The sequence below is a fragment of the Marmota flaviventris genome, chromosome 2 (assembly GCF_047511675.1).
Source record: "Marmota flaviventris isolate mMarFla1 chromosome 2, mMarFla1.hap1, whole genome shotgun sequence".
In the NCBI taxonomy this organism is placed as follows: Eukaryota; Metazoa; Chordata; class Mammalia; order Rodentia; family Sciuridae; genus Marmota; species Marmota flaviventris.
Window position 1 is genome coordinate 174,405,478 of NC_092499.1, and position 15,173 is coordinate 174,420,650.

At 36.1% G+C, this 15,173-nt stretch overlaps 1 protein-coding gene across 2 annotated transcripts in view; it reads left to right on the forward strand.

The window, feature by feature from the left end:
* Dnaaf9 (dynein axonemal assembly factor 9) overlaps positions 1 to 15,173 on the forward strand; it is a 149,793-nt gene that overhangs the window by 37,640 nt on the left and 96,980 nt on the right. For both annotated transcript variants that reach the window (XM_027953746.2, XM_071608793.1), the window contains exon 7: positions 5,074 to 5,151. In XM_027953746.2, coding sequence (XP_027809547.2) covers positions 5,074 to 5,151 — 78 coding nt within the window. The remainder of the gene's footprint in view (positions 1 to 5,073; positions 5,152 to 15,173) is intronic.

Genomic DNA, 15,173 nt, shown 5'->3' on the forward strand with positions numbered 1-15,173 from the left:
TTATTTTCTTTACCCTACCCTTCCCAGTCCTTTATGGTGAGGAGTAGTTTGGTCTACAGATTGGCACTGCCAGTGTCCTCTCTATTCCACTTTGATGACCTGATGACTGCCCAAGCCAAAAAGACTCTTGCCTTTATTTATTTGTTTGTTTGTTTATTTATTTATTTTTGGGTGCCTAGAATTGAATCCAAGGTGCTTAACCACTGAGCCACATCCCCAGCCCTTTTTAAAATATTTTATTTAGAGGCAGGGTCTCACACTGTTGCTTAGGGCTTCACTAAGATGCTGAACTTGAACTTGCGATCCTTCTGCCTTAGCTCCTGAGCTGCTGCACCACAACTCCCGGCTAACTCTTGACTCTATGAAAGATAAGAAAAAGAGAACTATAGATATTTATAACTTAATTTTTAAAAATTCTCTTTTATTGTATGGCCATACTTAAAGTCATTTGCTGGGTGTGGTGGTGTACTCCTGTGATCCCAGCGGCTCAGGAGGCTGAGCCAGGAGGATTGCAAGTTCAAGGCCAGCCTCAGCAACTTAGCAAGGCCCTAAGCAACTTAGTGAAACCCTGTCTCAAAATTAAAAAACAAAAATTTAAAAAGGACAGGAGATATAACTCAGTGACTCAGTGATTAAGCCCCTCTGGGTTCAGTTCCAGTACAAAAAAAAAAAAAAAAAATCATGCACCCATAGTGTGTTTTGTCTCTGATGTCATAGATGCCAGGATGAAAAAGGAAGCCAGACCCAGCCATAGTTTTTGCTTGGCATTTAGACTCATTACACTGGGTCATGGATATGGAGAACTATTTTTTCCTGGAAGCAGTAAGGGAAAGTTCCTCTGCTCAGGTTTTCCTGCCTCTGCTTTCTTCTTACCCCCTCCAGCTTCTGGAACTGTGAACTGCTAATGTTAATTTATAACAACCAGCTCCCTAAGGGGAAGATCCTAAGAGAAAGCTTCTGAAAAACAAGGCTACCATGAACATTCTTTTACTTATTTATGGACAAACGTAAGCTCTTCATATTGAGAGGTGGAATAAGACTTATGAAAAGATTCAATGAAAGAGACCATAGCATACTAAATGTAAAGATAAATAACATGCTTTTTAAAAATATTTTTTTCTATTAAAACAAAAGTGAAAAAAACCCCTCCCTTTTGTACTTTTTAAGAATGAAGTTTGTAAAAAAAGAAATGAGATATAGCAGGTGAGTAGAGTTAAAAGGGAGGTGAATGACTATAAGGAAAGATTGTAAAAAATCCATAACTCATTAGTAGAATTAAATTTACATTAAAAAGAGATATCAGATTCAGTCCCCTCAAGAAAACTAATTAGTTGACATACTTGAAAAACTTTTTCAGAGTATGGTAGAAGGGGCTTAAACAGATTAGATTAGTGAAGAAGATGATAAAAGGACAGAGAATGAAAATTGGTGATATTAAAAATGAAGGAATTAGTTGAAGATTGTTATATAACAACCGGTATCGCCCTCTGCCATTCCCCCTGCCCCCTGAGTGACATGCAATCAGGTATTTGCCAAGTGTTATCTTCACCTTAGCAAAAACAAATAATAGAGGAAGTAAATCCACCTCCTCCCCACAAAAAAAAAATAGGTATAACAATGGTTTTCAAGAAACTAGACATCGGGCAATGAAGAATAATGATTTCCTGAGAGGTGGAAATTAGCAAGGTGAACCCCATGATTGCTTCAGCTTACAACTTTGAGAAAATTCCTAGACTATGGCCCAAGGAGGTAGACTCAGGTAGATCCCAGTGTACTCCTTGAGTCAGAAGATGTGATTAGGACCTCCAGAATACCAAGACAGCCAGAATGCTAAAGAGGAAAGAACCACCAGAGAGAGAGCCAGTTCCTGAGATCTGCAGAGAGTCCCATACCTGAAGTATTCAGTGGAATATATTGATCATTGTACTTGTGTGTGAGGTAACTGCCAAGGCCTAGGAAAAAGAGCCGTCTTAAATGATTCAAGAAAAGTGCCTGATTTGTGCTCAGGGTTGGGAATAGTGCCCCTTCCTGCCAGTTAGACTGGAAAAAACATAATTGAGAGGCAGAGTACTCAGGACGGTTGGAGAATAATCATCCCTAGACTGAGCACTGCTTTACACCCTCATAATAATTCATAAAAAATAAGACCTAAAAGGATCAACTTCACTGCATCCCAGAACAAAGCACAAGAATGTTTATAGGAATACAAACAAGATAAAATTCAGTGCCTGGCACCCAAGATTATCAAGTTTGAAAGAAGTAGGGAAAACATGATTGATAATGAGGTAGTCAGTCATCATAATTTACCTTGAATTCGGCAGGGATTATAAATAAGTGATAGAGTGCTTGTCTAATATGATAGGCTGTGGGTTTAATCCCTAGCAATAAAACAAATAAATAAAATAAAATTCACTTAGAATTGACAGAAATATTAGAATTAATAGATAAGGACATTAAAGCAGTTATTATGACTATATTCTATATTCAAGGAACTGTAGGAAAGATATAGAAGATACAAAAAAGACCAGACCCAAATAAAACTTTTAGAGATGAAAACCGTAGTAGCTAACCTAAAAAATACATTAGCTGAGATTGGCTATTGTAGAAAAAAGGGTTAATGAATTTGAAGCCATAGTAGTACAAACTATTCAAGGTGAAACACAGAGATCTTAAAGAATTAAAAAAAAAAAAAAAAAGGAGCACAGTCATGAGAACAGAATAAAGATTTGAAAAAAAATGTTTGTTTCCCACTTAATCCCTTTTAGAAAGTTATTGAATGTTCTGTGTCAGTAAACAAGGAGGTTAACCAAGAAAAAGGAGAAAAGTAAGTCATGGGACTAAATCTGTCATCTGAGAGCTTCAGGATAATAGCAAAGAGAAGACTCAAAGTGAATGTTGTAGCGGTGCAAGCTTGCACAACAGCTGGGCCAGAGTGAAACAAGGGAAGAAAGAGAATGGAATATTTTAGTTTAAGTCAGTTGTTCTCGGTTGGGGATGATTTTGCCCTCTCCTGCTCTCAAACATTTGACAGTATTGGAAATATTTTTGGTTTGGCTTTGAGGTGAAGGGAGGTGCTATTAGCAACCAGTGAATAGAGGCCACAAAGGCTTTTCAGCATCCTATATTACATAGGGGAGACCCCACACAGCAAAGAAATACCAGGTCCTAAATGACAATAGTATCATTGTTGAGAAATCTTTTAATAAACAAATTGGGTTGAGCAGTTAGAAAGTTTAGGATTAATTTCTAAAAATCATGCAAATGAAAAAAAAAAATGAAGCTGTGGGCTAGACAATGTGGCACACATCTACAATACCAGCTTTTTGGGAAAGATGAGGTGGGAGGATCACAAATTTGAGCACAGCCTGGGTAACATAGAGAGACTGTCTCAAAAGAAAAAAACATCTGTTAGTACTTCTAAGAAAATTAAAATAAGAGAAAAATAAAAATAAGAAAGCAAAAAGAAGTGTAGTTTGACCACAGGAATGGGAAGTCATACTCCATGTACATATAATATGTCAAAATACATTCTACCATCATGTATATCTAAAAGCAACAAATTTTAAAAATTACATTAAAAAAGAAATGCATCTGCATTTAGCCTTCAATAAATAATATTTATAAGGTTTTTAGTGTCATAAGATAATTAGTGATGTAAACAAAAAAGTAGTATCATGATAGAAAGTAATGTTATGGTAAGTGTGTGTAGAGAAAAAGTGTGGGAATGGGTTGAGCATAGGAGAGCTGCATCTTTGCCATAAGTTAATATTTAATTTCTGGATTGATAAGAAGTAGTGATAGGGTTAGGGTTGTGGCTCAGTGGTAGAGCACTTGCCTAGCACCTGGGAGGCACTGGGTTCAATCCTCAGCACCACATAAAAATTTAAAAATATAAATAAAGGTATATAAAAAAAGTTTAGTTAAAAAGAAAGAAGAAGCAGTGATAGAAACATACATCAAAATGTGGAAGTACATAACAAACATTATCATTCCCACCCACAAGAATGGGGTCCTAATTAGGATAAGATATATTCCATGCTGGTATAATTTTATCAAAATGGAATCTACTGTCATGTAAACTAAGAAGAACCAATAAAAAATAAATAAATTTTTAAAAGAAAGTGTTAAAAGCTCTAAATGGTCACTTCTGAGAAGTGAAACTAGTAGAGGTTTATAAAAGGTCAGACTAGGGGATTAGAATTTTTTTATTGCAAGCTTTTATACTATTAGTTATTTTATACCATGGACACATTATTTTGATTAAAATTTTATTTTAAACAAAGGCAAAAAACACAATGGACATGTCTGCATGTGCATAGATTAAATATATACATATTTGTATATACGTATGTACGTATATATGTATACACACACATTGAACATAATCAAAGAATATTCCAGAGATTCTGGGGGGAAAAAAACCAGTTTTCTTGAATGAGAAAGCATTTTTAAAAATGTATAGGTTCTAATTTAATTGACTGAAATTTTTGATTTATTATTGTAATCACACTGGGTTCATACCAAGGTAGTAATTTTTTTTTTTTTTTTTTTTTTGGTACTAGGATTGAACCCAGGTGCTCTCTACCATTGAGCTACAGCCCCAGTCTTTGTGTGTGTGTGTGTGGCGAGGGGGGGCGGGGGTGTACCAGGGATTGAACTCGGGGGCACTCCACTAATGAACCACATCTCCAACCCCATTTTGTATTTTATTTAGAGACAGGGTCTCACTGAGTTGCTAAGTGCCTCACTTTTGCTGAAACTGGCTTTGAACTTGTGATCCTCCTATCTCAGCCACCTGAGCTGCTGGGACTACAGATCTGTGCCATCGCGCCAATCCCAGTTCTTTTTATTTATTTTTAATTTTTATTTTGAGACAGATTCCAAGGTGCTAAGGGTCTTGCAGAATTGCTAAAGCTGGTCTTGAACTTGCAATCCTCCTGCATCCTCCCAAGTTTCTGGAATTTTAATTGCTCATTCTAGCACCAAGATATTAATTTCGGAGCTTCAGAAAATAACTTTGATTGTTCTAATGAATTGAATTAATTATTTTAATGTCTTTGCCTTTTGTTGCAGTTGCAGGATGTGAGTTTGAATCTCTGGAATGTCTACAGCAAGATGGATCCTGTGTCTCTGGAGAATTTGCTATCAGAAGTAAGGAGCCAAATAATGTTTAATTTATGAATATTTGTCAGCTCAATTATCCACTAAAAATATTTAACTTGAAGAAATGCTTTAATCAAAGAATAATTTCTTCCTAGAGTATTATCTTGAACTTGTTGGGGGTAGAAGGGAGTCTGGAAAAATAAATAGTACCTTTTCTATTCTGAGGAAGCCTTGCCTCAGGCAAAACCAAGACCTCTTACCTGGTCCAGGATTTAAGTTTTCCTTAAAGACATTCTTTCTGTTTGGCTGCACTTTAGTAAAATAATGCAGATGGTATATTTTTTGGTAGCATGAAAAGATACAAAGACGGGATGTGGCTTAAAGGAATCAAGGACTAGAGCAGAGGCAGCAAGCTTGTTCTTAGAGGCTAGCTGGTAATATTTTTATGTTACATATCTCTGTTGCAGCTGTTTAGCAATGCCATTGTAGCTTGAAAGCAGCACCAGACAATGCTTAAACAAATGGGTGTGTCTGTTCCAAAGAAACCTTGTTTACAAAAATATGTGGCCTTCCTGTAGGCTGTAATTGCCATCTCCTCAGACATTAATTGTTTATGTAAACTTCCAAAACAATTTTCAGGGTGGGAGGAGCAATTTGCAATGAGAACTAACCCTATAGGAATAAGTAAACAACCCTATAGGAATGGTTGAGCAGTCAGTGTGTGTGTGTCTCAGTGGATATGGGTGGGTACTCATGGTCATGGACTTGAGTATTTAGTATGTTTGGCTTTTAAAAAAATTGGTCAGGGTTTACTGCTAAATATCTGTGAGATGTCACTTTAATTTTGTACTGCTCAGTTAGAATAGGGTAGAACAGAATGTGTTTACTGTTATTTTAGATAACTAGCAGTAATTTTTAAAGAGTACCTGAGACCAGTGCATTGGGAGGGTGCATGAAGGAAATTAGAAAATCTCTATTTTATAATATAAAATATTCCAGGATCATGAAGGATATTTTTCTCTGCCTCATACTTGGAACTAGCTATTTCTTTAAGGGGCTACTTATTTTTTCTTACTTTATTGTTTAGAATAATATTTAGAGACCATGAGCTGGGCACTGGATATGGTTCATGCTACTGTGGGGATCATGGTTGTACTCCTTTGAGTAGGCAGAGTGAGAAAATAAAAAAAGATAAGAAGGAAAGGAAAAGACACAATTTCAAAAATTGTATTTCCATAGAATAGCAGAAAATTTGAATTTATATATCGAAAAAGGTATACCATCACTCAGAGAAAATTGCCCTAGAATGATTAACACTGAGACATATTTTAGTAAAATTTGTAGACTTCTCCCAAAAAACTCAACAATAAAATGCTTTGGTAGCCAGGCACAGATAAAGGGGAAATTCAAGCTGGCCTTGGATTTCTCCACAGCAAATAAAAAGTAAGGTAATACCTATAATAAAGTCCTCAAGGAAAAAGTAATTCCCAAATTTTATATCATGTTTCACGTATAAAGGCAGAAAACCTTTTGAATGTATAAGTACTGAGACATATGGTTCTCGAGAGCTTCTGAAGAAACCAAATTTGAGTACAAATTTCATCCAACCAAGCTATAACTGGAAAAAATACAGCAAAAGGACTGGCAATGAGCATAGATAGATCTTTAATTATAGACTAAAACTGAAGCATTTTTGAGCATTATGATGGTTCAATGCAATGTAAATGTATTAACCTTTCTTATATGAATGATATAACTAAAAAAATGATGGTAGAAGGAAGAAGAGGTTGCATGTTTAATCTTTAATACCTAGAAAGTAGAATATCAAAAAATGCCATTTAGAACCCACCTAAAATCAAGTAATAAAGACAAGAACATTATTTAACAGAGAATAAAATTGGATGGGTAAAGGAGAGAGGTAGGAAAAAGAAATATGCTAATGTAAAGAGGAAAACAAATTAAAGTGTTTAACCTACTCTCAATTGCCACCCCACACAACACCTCTTAGGCCAGGTGTGTGGGGGTATTTTTAATATATATGACAGGTGGCATGCCCACTGTACAGGTGAATTTCTTCATATTTTTTTTTAATATTTATTTTTTTTTAGTTGTAGTTGGACACAATACCTTTATTTTATTTATTTATATGTGGTGCTGAGGATTGAACCCAGGGCCTCTCGCGAACTCTACTGCTGAAGTACAACCCCAGCCCACCTTCATATGTTTTTATGAGTGCATTCTTTTACTTTGCAGCCACAATCACTGTTTTGATCCTCATCTGAAGATTGGAGTTAAGGGAAGTGACTAGCTTCCCCACCCATTTCCTTCATTATCACATTTTGTAAAGTCCTTCTTATCTCACTGCAAGCTTTCCTAGGTAATGAATAGTTTTTATACCAACAAAGAATATAGATAAATAGTCAGTGGAGAAGATGCTTAGGGTGAGGCATGTGGGAGTGGGAGCAGAGCTTCCTTATCCTTTCCAGAAACCTTTACATTTATCAGCTTTCTAGAACTTGTCCAAACCCTTTCCTTTAGGTTTTTACGGAAGTTTTGTTAAGTAGTCATGATTGATTTTATCCTTGGCCATTGGTGATTAGCTTAAGCTATAGTCCCTCTTTCTTTCCCCAAGGTTGCAGGGTAGGGCTGAAAGTTCTGCTATCATGCCTTGGTCTTTGCCCTTTTAAAAGCTATCTAGGGTGCCCGGCCTCCAGTTATCTCATTAGCATATAAAAGACAGTTATCACTTTGGCAATTCCAAGGGCTTTAGGAAACTGGGAGGAAAACCAGATATATAATTCACAATAGCATAACTAATTTTATTTGGATATGATCAGAGATTAATAGATAGTAAGGAAATTGAGCATTAAGACTTACATTAATTACCAGGTAGACAGTAGAACTGAGAAGTAATAATTTTTAAAAAAACAACTTATTAAATTTTAAATGTTGTTAATGAAAAGTGAAGATAAAACTGAAATTGGAGGGGCTGGGGATGTGGCTCAAGCGGCAGCGCGCTCACCTGGCATGCGTGCGGCCCGGGTTCGATCCTCAGCACCACATACAAACAAAGATGTTGTGTCCGCCGAAAACTAAAAAATGAAATTAAAAAAAAAAAAAAACTGAAATTGAAAAATATTCAGAAAGTAAAATCATGAAAACACTCTTATCAAAGTACATGAAATATAGCTAAAGCAAGAATTAGAAGAAATTTTTAAATGAAAATAAATTAAGCAGTAAGTGAATACTTAGGGGGAGAAAAATAAGGAAAGAAGTAACTAAAAGGAAAGAAGAAACTATTGAATTAGAAAACAGGAAAATAGTAGAACTCATAATTAAGCTCAAAGCTGATACTTTGAAATTGAGAATAATGATATGTATAAAACTATTAGCTCAGTTGTGATAGGTTATTTATTTATTTTTTGTAAGTTTCCTTTCCCTTCATGGCCTTGGTATAGTTGGCAGTGTATGGAGTATTATTTTCTGCTCTGCTGTTTTTGGCTTTGGTCATGTATCCTTGCTTTGACTAGTGTAATGTAAATGGTCATAACATGACATGTCTGAGCAGAGGATTTTAATGTATTCATGTGGTTCATCTTGCCCATTGCTATAACCCAAAGACCTAAAATCTAAAATAATCAATTGAGAAAAGGTATAGAAGGCTTAGGAATGCATAGTTTCATGGGTGAATTCTATTAAAACTTTAAGATATAGTCCCAGAGCTACTTAGAAGGAAAATTCCAATCCTCAAAATATTTGAATTTAGTGATGAATTAATTTAAACTAAAGAATTTAGAAAAAGAATAACTTAGAAACTTTTACTTGAAGTTAACTATGATATCAAACCCCAATAAATGTAGCTAAACAAATTATAAATGAGTCTCATGTGAATATTGGTACCTATATATTAAATAAAATATTAGCAAACATAAACTAATATTATGTTAACATTTTATAATGAAATAGGATTTATTAAAGGTTCAGTATTTCTATATTAGGAAATCTATTATGATCACTATGCTGATTTTTCTCCTCCATAGAAGTTAAAAGGAATTTGATAAAATTGAATATCATGTTTAAACATTTCTAATTAAATAAGAATATAAAAAAAATAAACCTGAACTTTTTCTTTTTTGAAAAGATATCATCATCCTCCCATGGCTAACAATTTTCGAAAAAATTGAAAATTAAAAAATATATAACCTTAACAATACAGGAGGGGCTGGGTTGGGTTGTGGCTCAGTGGTAGAACACATGACTGGCTTGTGTGAGGTACTGGGTTCGATTCTCAGTACCACACATAAATAAATAAATAGGAGCTGGGGATGTGGCTCAAGCGGTAGCGCGCTCGCCTGGCATGCGTGCGGCCCGGGTTCGATCCTCAGCACCACATACAAACAAAGATGTTGTGTATGCCAAAAACTGAAAAATAAATATTGAAATTCTCTCTCTCTCTCTCTCTCCCTCTCTCTCTCTAAAAAAAAGATTTATTAATAAATAAATAAAGGCCCATCAACCATATATATATATATGAAACAATGATGAAGGTGAGAAAGAGGTAGTTCAGGAGTATTTTCCAATGTCTGAGACTCATGTCCCACTTGCATACCCTACCCTGAATGTGAAGACACTGCAGGTCTCATGTGGGGCTAGATATCCACTGTTTTGAGAACACTACAAGTATTTCTGGAGTCATTGGAGAGGGTCCACTCTTTTTAATTGTGCCTGAACCACAGTGACATCATACAGTTGAAGAAGCAGAAATGACTGTATATCAGTCCCTTTTCTAATTTTATGACTTGCCATAAACTTCATATTCTTAGATCATGTTAAGAAGGGCTAAAAAGCCCTTTTAATATCTAATAGTAGACTTCACATCTGTCCTAAGGTTTAAAGGCCAAGAGCCAGATTTAATTTTATTTAAAAACAATAAAGTAAGTGCTCAGGATTACTTCTCAGAAGAGTAGCTGCTGCAGTAGTAGTGGGAAGATAAGAGTTAAAGGAATAACCCTTTCTGGTAATGCTAAGGATTGTTTCTCAGAGGACTCATGTAGAATCAGGGATTTTCCAAATAGAGGAGAAGTTGATATGAACATTCTAGGCACAGGGAAGGAACATGTCTGAAAGCCTTAGAATCATCCTCTTTTGCACATTGAGAGGTGCTCCTCAACTGTGGCTGCCTTAAGCTATCCCTTGCCTGACTAATAGAGATGGTGCCATGAGTATGGATTTTGAGTCACCCAAGACCTGCCTCTGCTGGATACCAACCTAGGGCCCAGTTCTATCTAAAGTTCAGAGTCCTTGCCTACTGGGTAAGGGCCAAGGCACACTGGCATGGTCTTTGGATTTTCAAATTGTTGTGGCATATCTCACCTTGAGATTTGTACTGGAAGAGTCTAAGCAGATAGACTTTCCATCAAACTGATTGGTTTCACTTACCAGCACAAATCCATTTCCAAAAATGCAGTTTGTGCTGGGGAAAAGTTGGAGAATGGTGTGTCTAGTGAAAAGCACACAGGCTCTAGGTGTCTTGTCTCTAAATAGTTCCACCCTTACTGCTTGTTAGTGTTGCATCCTCAGGCAGGTTGCAACTGTGCCTCAGTCTTCTCATCTATAAATGGACATAGAGAACTACACAAGGCTATTAGGGCAATTAAAAGGGACAATATAGAGAAAACAATATTTCATATACCTGCTAGTTGTTTTTAATATTAGAATTTATGGGCCTCGGGTTATAGCTCAGTGGAAGTGCGCTCACCTCGCGTGTGGGGGACCCTGGGTTCAATCCTCGGCACCAAATAAAAATAAACAAGTGAAATAGAGGTATTGTGTCTAACTACAACTAAAAAATAAATATTTAAAAAAATATACTAGAATTCATGACATCTTCCATTTCACTCATAGCATGGAGCTGAAAGCAGTATTTAATAATATTGCCTTGTTCTGTGATTACTGCTGACATATCCACCTCCTTCAAGGTGCTTTTTTGGAAGCAAAGTGCGTATCTTCTTCATGTAACTCCTAAAGCATACAGTGTTTTATATCTAGAAGGTAGCCATTCATTGCTTTCTATCATAGACCCAAACCAAGACACTGTTACTAGGGTAGGCCCTTAAAATGGAAATGTACCTTCAGGGTCAGTTTCTAAACACATTCAGAAAACAAAATGGTATATTCTAATAACTAATAACTATGTTGGTTCCTTTTGCATTTTCAAGTGTCACAATTAAAGAATTCTAGTGTAGCTGAAAAGATTGTACAGAGCCATACACATGCTGAGGTGGAGAGTATCAAGTATAGTTTCACTGAGACCAGATTATGGATGTCTGACAAATGGCAGGAGGTTTAAGTGGTTTAATTAGTCACAGCTAATTTTGTGCTGGCCTGCTACAGAGGCGGAGAAATTAACAAGTATTAAAGACATCTGATGTGCAAGGTATGGTAATAAGTGCTTCATATAGATTATTTTCATTTAATTCCTGTATTATCTATAACATCTCTGTAAGGTAGGTAGTAGTTATCCCAGTTATATACAATAAGGTATTTTAGATTTAGAAAACTTCCTAGTCCAAGATCACGTAGCCAGTAAGAGACAGAGCAGATGTTTTAGCACATCTTTCTATATTGAAACATAATTTCAGTGCTAGGATATGGTGGCAGCCAGCTTGAGATAGGGAGTGGATCTAGAACCAGAGGAGTCAGACAGTCATTTGAAGGTCTTGGTTAAAGTATCAATTGAAAAAGTAGGGAGTGTACTTCTCTTCATACTCCACGGGGATATATCAGAGTTAACCCTTGCCAAAGTGAGAAGATAGTCCTGAACTTGGGATAAAGAGCACTGACTGGATGCAGTAACTGCACGTCAGGAACCCAAACTCTGAAGTACTGATTTACTGGGACAAGGCATAAATACATGTATAGTAAGGCAGTGTGACCTAGACCATGGCAGATTATCAATTACATGCATATTTGTATATATGAAATACATATATGTAGGACTGAGGATGTACTTAGTAGTAGAGTGCTTACTTAGCCTATTAAGGTCCTGGGTTTGGTCCTCAGTACCACAAACAAAGGAAGAGAGAGAGAGAGAACATTTCCAAAAATGTTAACGATGACTTTTATTCTATGTTTTCTGGATTTTCAGTAGTGAACAAATACTGCTTGTGCATTTGTTTTCAAAGACATTTTATTATTAAAACATCAAAGACTCACTTGGTACTGTGGTGTACACTTATAATCCAGCTACTTGCAGAAGCAATCTGAATGTTTTTTTTTTTTTTTTTGCCAAACCCATTACCTCTTTTCCTCCTTGTCCAAGAATTCACTATCATTAATTCTTTTTTTTTTTGCGGAGGGGTGATGGTGGTACCGAGGATTGAACTCAGGAGCACTCAACCACTGAGCCACATCCCCAGTCCCTTTTTGTACTTTATATTTAGAGACAGGGTCTCATTGAGTTGCTTAGTGCCTCACTTTTACTGAGACCAGCTTTGAACTTTGTGATCCTCCTGCCTCAGCCTCCCAAGCTGCTGGGATAACAGGCATGCACCACCACGCCCAGCCATGAATTCTTTGGTAATCACCTCCTATTTTTTCTTGCAGTTTTATCATCCAGTTTGCTTTCATTAACACATAGTTTAGCACTGTCTGCCTGTAGCTTGTGTATGTTTGTGTGTGGGGGGTGTATTTTAGGTTTCTTTTAATCTGTAGGTTCTCTTTTACCTCTTTGTTCTCCATATCCTCTTACTCTCTATTTGTTGAAGAAGCTATTCCATTTTTCTTCTGGTTGTTCTCAGTTGGGATTCTGTTGATTTATTTCCATGATGTACTTAAAATTTTCCTCTGTCTTTTGTATTTCCAGATAATTAGTCATTGAATCTAAAGGTTTAATCAGTTTCAAAATTGATACTTGGAGGAAAGTCTCCTTCCTAAAGGATATTGTACTCTTTTGAGGGGTGAGCATGGGGGATTGAACTCAGAGACATTTTACCACTGAGCCACATCCCCAACCCTTTTTATATTTTATTTGACAGGTTCTCACTAAGTTGCTTAGGGTCTTGCTAAGTTGCTGAGGCTGGCTCTGAACTTGCAGTCCTCCTGCCTCAGCCTCCTGAGTCACTAGGATTACAGGTGTGGTGTACCTGGTGGGTATTGTATTCTTTATTAAAGAGCATATAAGGTTTAATTGATTCTCTTTTTCTTTGTTGAAACACCATTGCTGTACAATCATATATATCCCTAATTCACCATTGTACATTGGTGATATTTCAATTCTGTAATTCCTTCTTCATTTATATTCTAAAGAGAAATGTTCAACTTGCAATAAATAGTGGTGAGAAGTTCATATAGGACAAGCAGGATAAATGCCTGAACCTATCAGTTTTCAAAGTAAAGTTGGTTCCTTCACCATTCTTCATAAATAACCAATTAAGTTTTAAAAATATACATATAAATTTGAAGGCATAGATTTAAACATATTTGACACACTTATATTCATTGAAGATATCATCTTTAGTGATTCCATCTTTGGGTAGTGAACTCCCTTCAGACTGGTTCATATGTCCTTTTAACATAATACTGATAGTCCTTGATAACTTACTTGCCAGCTACTATGATGAGTAGTAGCTGATAAGTATGATAAGATGTTTCAGGCACAAATTTTGTACAATTCCTGTCCCAGACCTGGACTTAGTCTTTTCTCTATTAAGTTCTGTGTTTTTTATTTGCATTGTAAATAGTATTTCAGCACCACAATCTGCATGCTAGGAATGATCATTGCTACTGTTTTGGTCATTGCTTCTAGATCTCTCCAGTGGACAGCTAGGAAATTCTCTATCATGTGGGGTGTGTGTGTGTGTGTGTGTGTGTGTGTGTATAGTCATGTGTCAATTAACAACAGGGCTGCATTCTGAGAAGTGTATCATTGGACAATTTTATCATTGTGCATACATCATAAATTTATACAAACCTTGGTGGTATAGCCTATTACTCATCTAGAGTATATATACTATCATGTATGTGGTTCCTCATTAACCGAACATCTTTATGTGGTACATTGATTGTATATACATATATGTATACATATATATGCTTTATTCCATATTCTATAGAAGATATTCAGAAAATATCAACATTTTCACCTAAATGATTACTGAAATTTATATGTGTATCATATGTGTATATATGTGTGTGTACATATATATATATATACACACACACATATACATATACACATATAAGCACACACAAATATCCGTCTACAAATATTCTGGGCTCTAAGTAGAGAAGCCATTAGTGAGATGGTTGTTTTAAGTAAGTATTCCCAGCAGAGGTTTATTTTATTTTATGTAGTGGTAGAGTCAGTGCATGGCTAGCATAGAGCCTATAGGTCTGAGTACTTATGCATCATCCACTGGAAGAGAAGAATGGAGGAGAGCAAAGATCTAACCTACAAAGCTTGTTGTAGTAAACAGAATGCCTAATGAGAGCAAGGTGTTAAACTAGATGCCTGACATATGTACCCTTACACCGTGCAAGATAGGCAGTGAAGATAACTATACAATTGAAGTACAAATTATTAGCAACTTCAAAATAAGGGCATAGGTATTACTTGAGGAGTATCTTAAGCAAATCAGTTGGCATGTTCTTTGTTAGCTGATGATTCCTTAAAAGCTAATAGCAAAACCCAATGTGTGGTGATTGGGAACAAGAATGAGTGCAAAGAGGAGACTGAAAAGCTGATGGAATGGAGTAGAGAGTGGAAGCTGCATATAAAGGAGTCAACCAGGAAGGGTGCAGAGTTCTCAGTATTCACATGGCTACTAAGAAGATTAGAGGGAGAAGAGGGCTCTGTGTCATTCCTGGCCCCACTTAACTTCTAACTAAGGTCAGCTAATTTGTACTTGAACAGAGCTTTATGATGTGTGACCTTTTGGGCACTTGGACATAGCACCATCGTTTAGGTGCTTCATAAATAAGTTCTTCCTTCTATCAAAGGTTGATAAATTAATATGCTCGAGGGTCATTACTGTTTTTTAAAAAAATTAACCTTTTGCAATTCAGTGGTA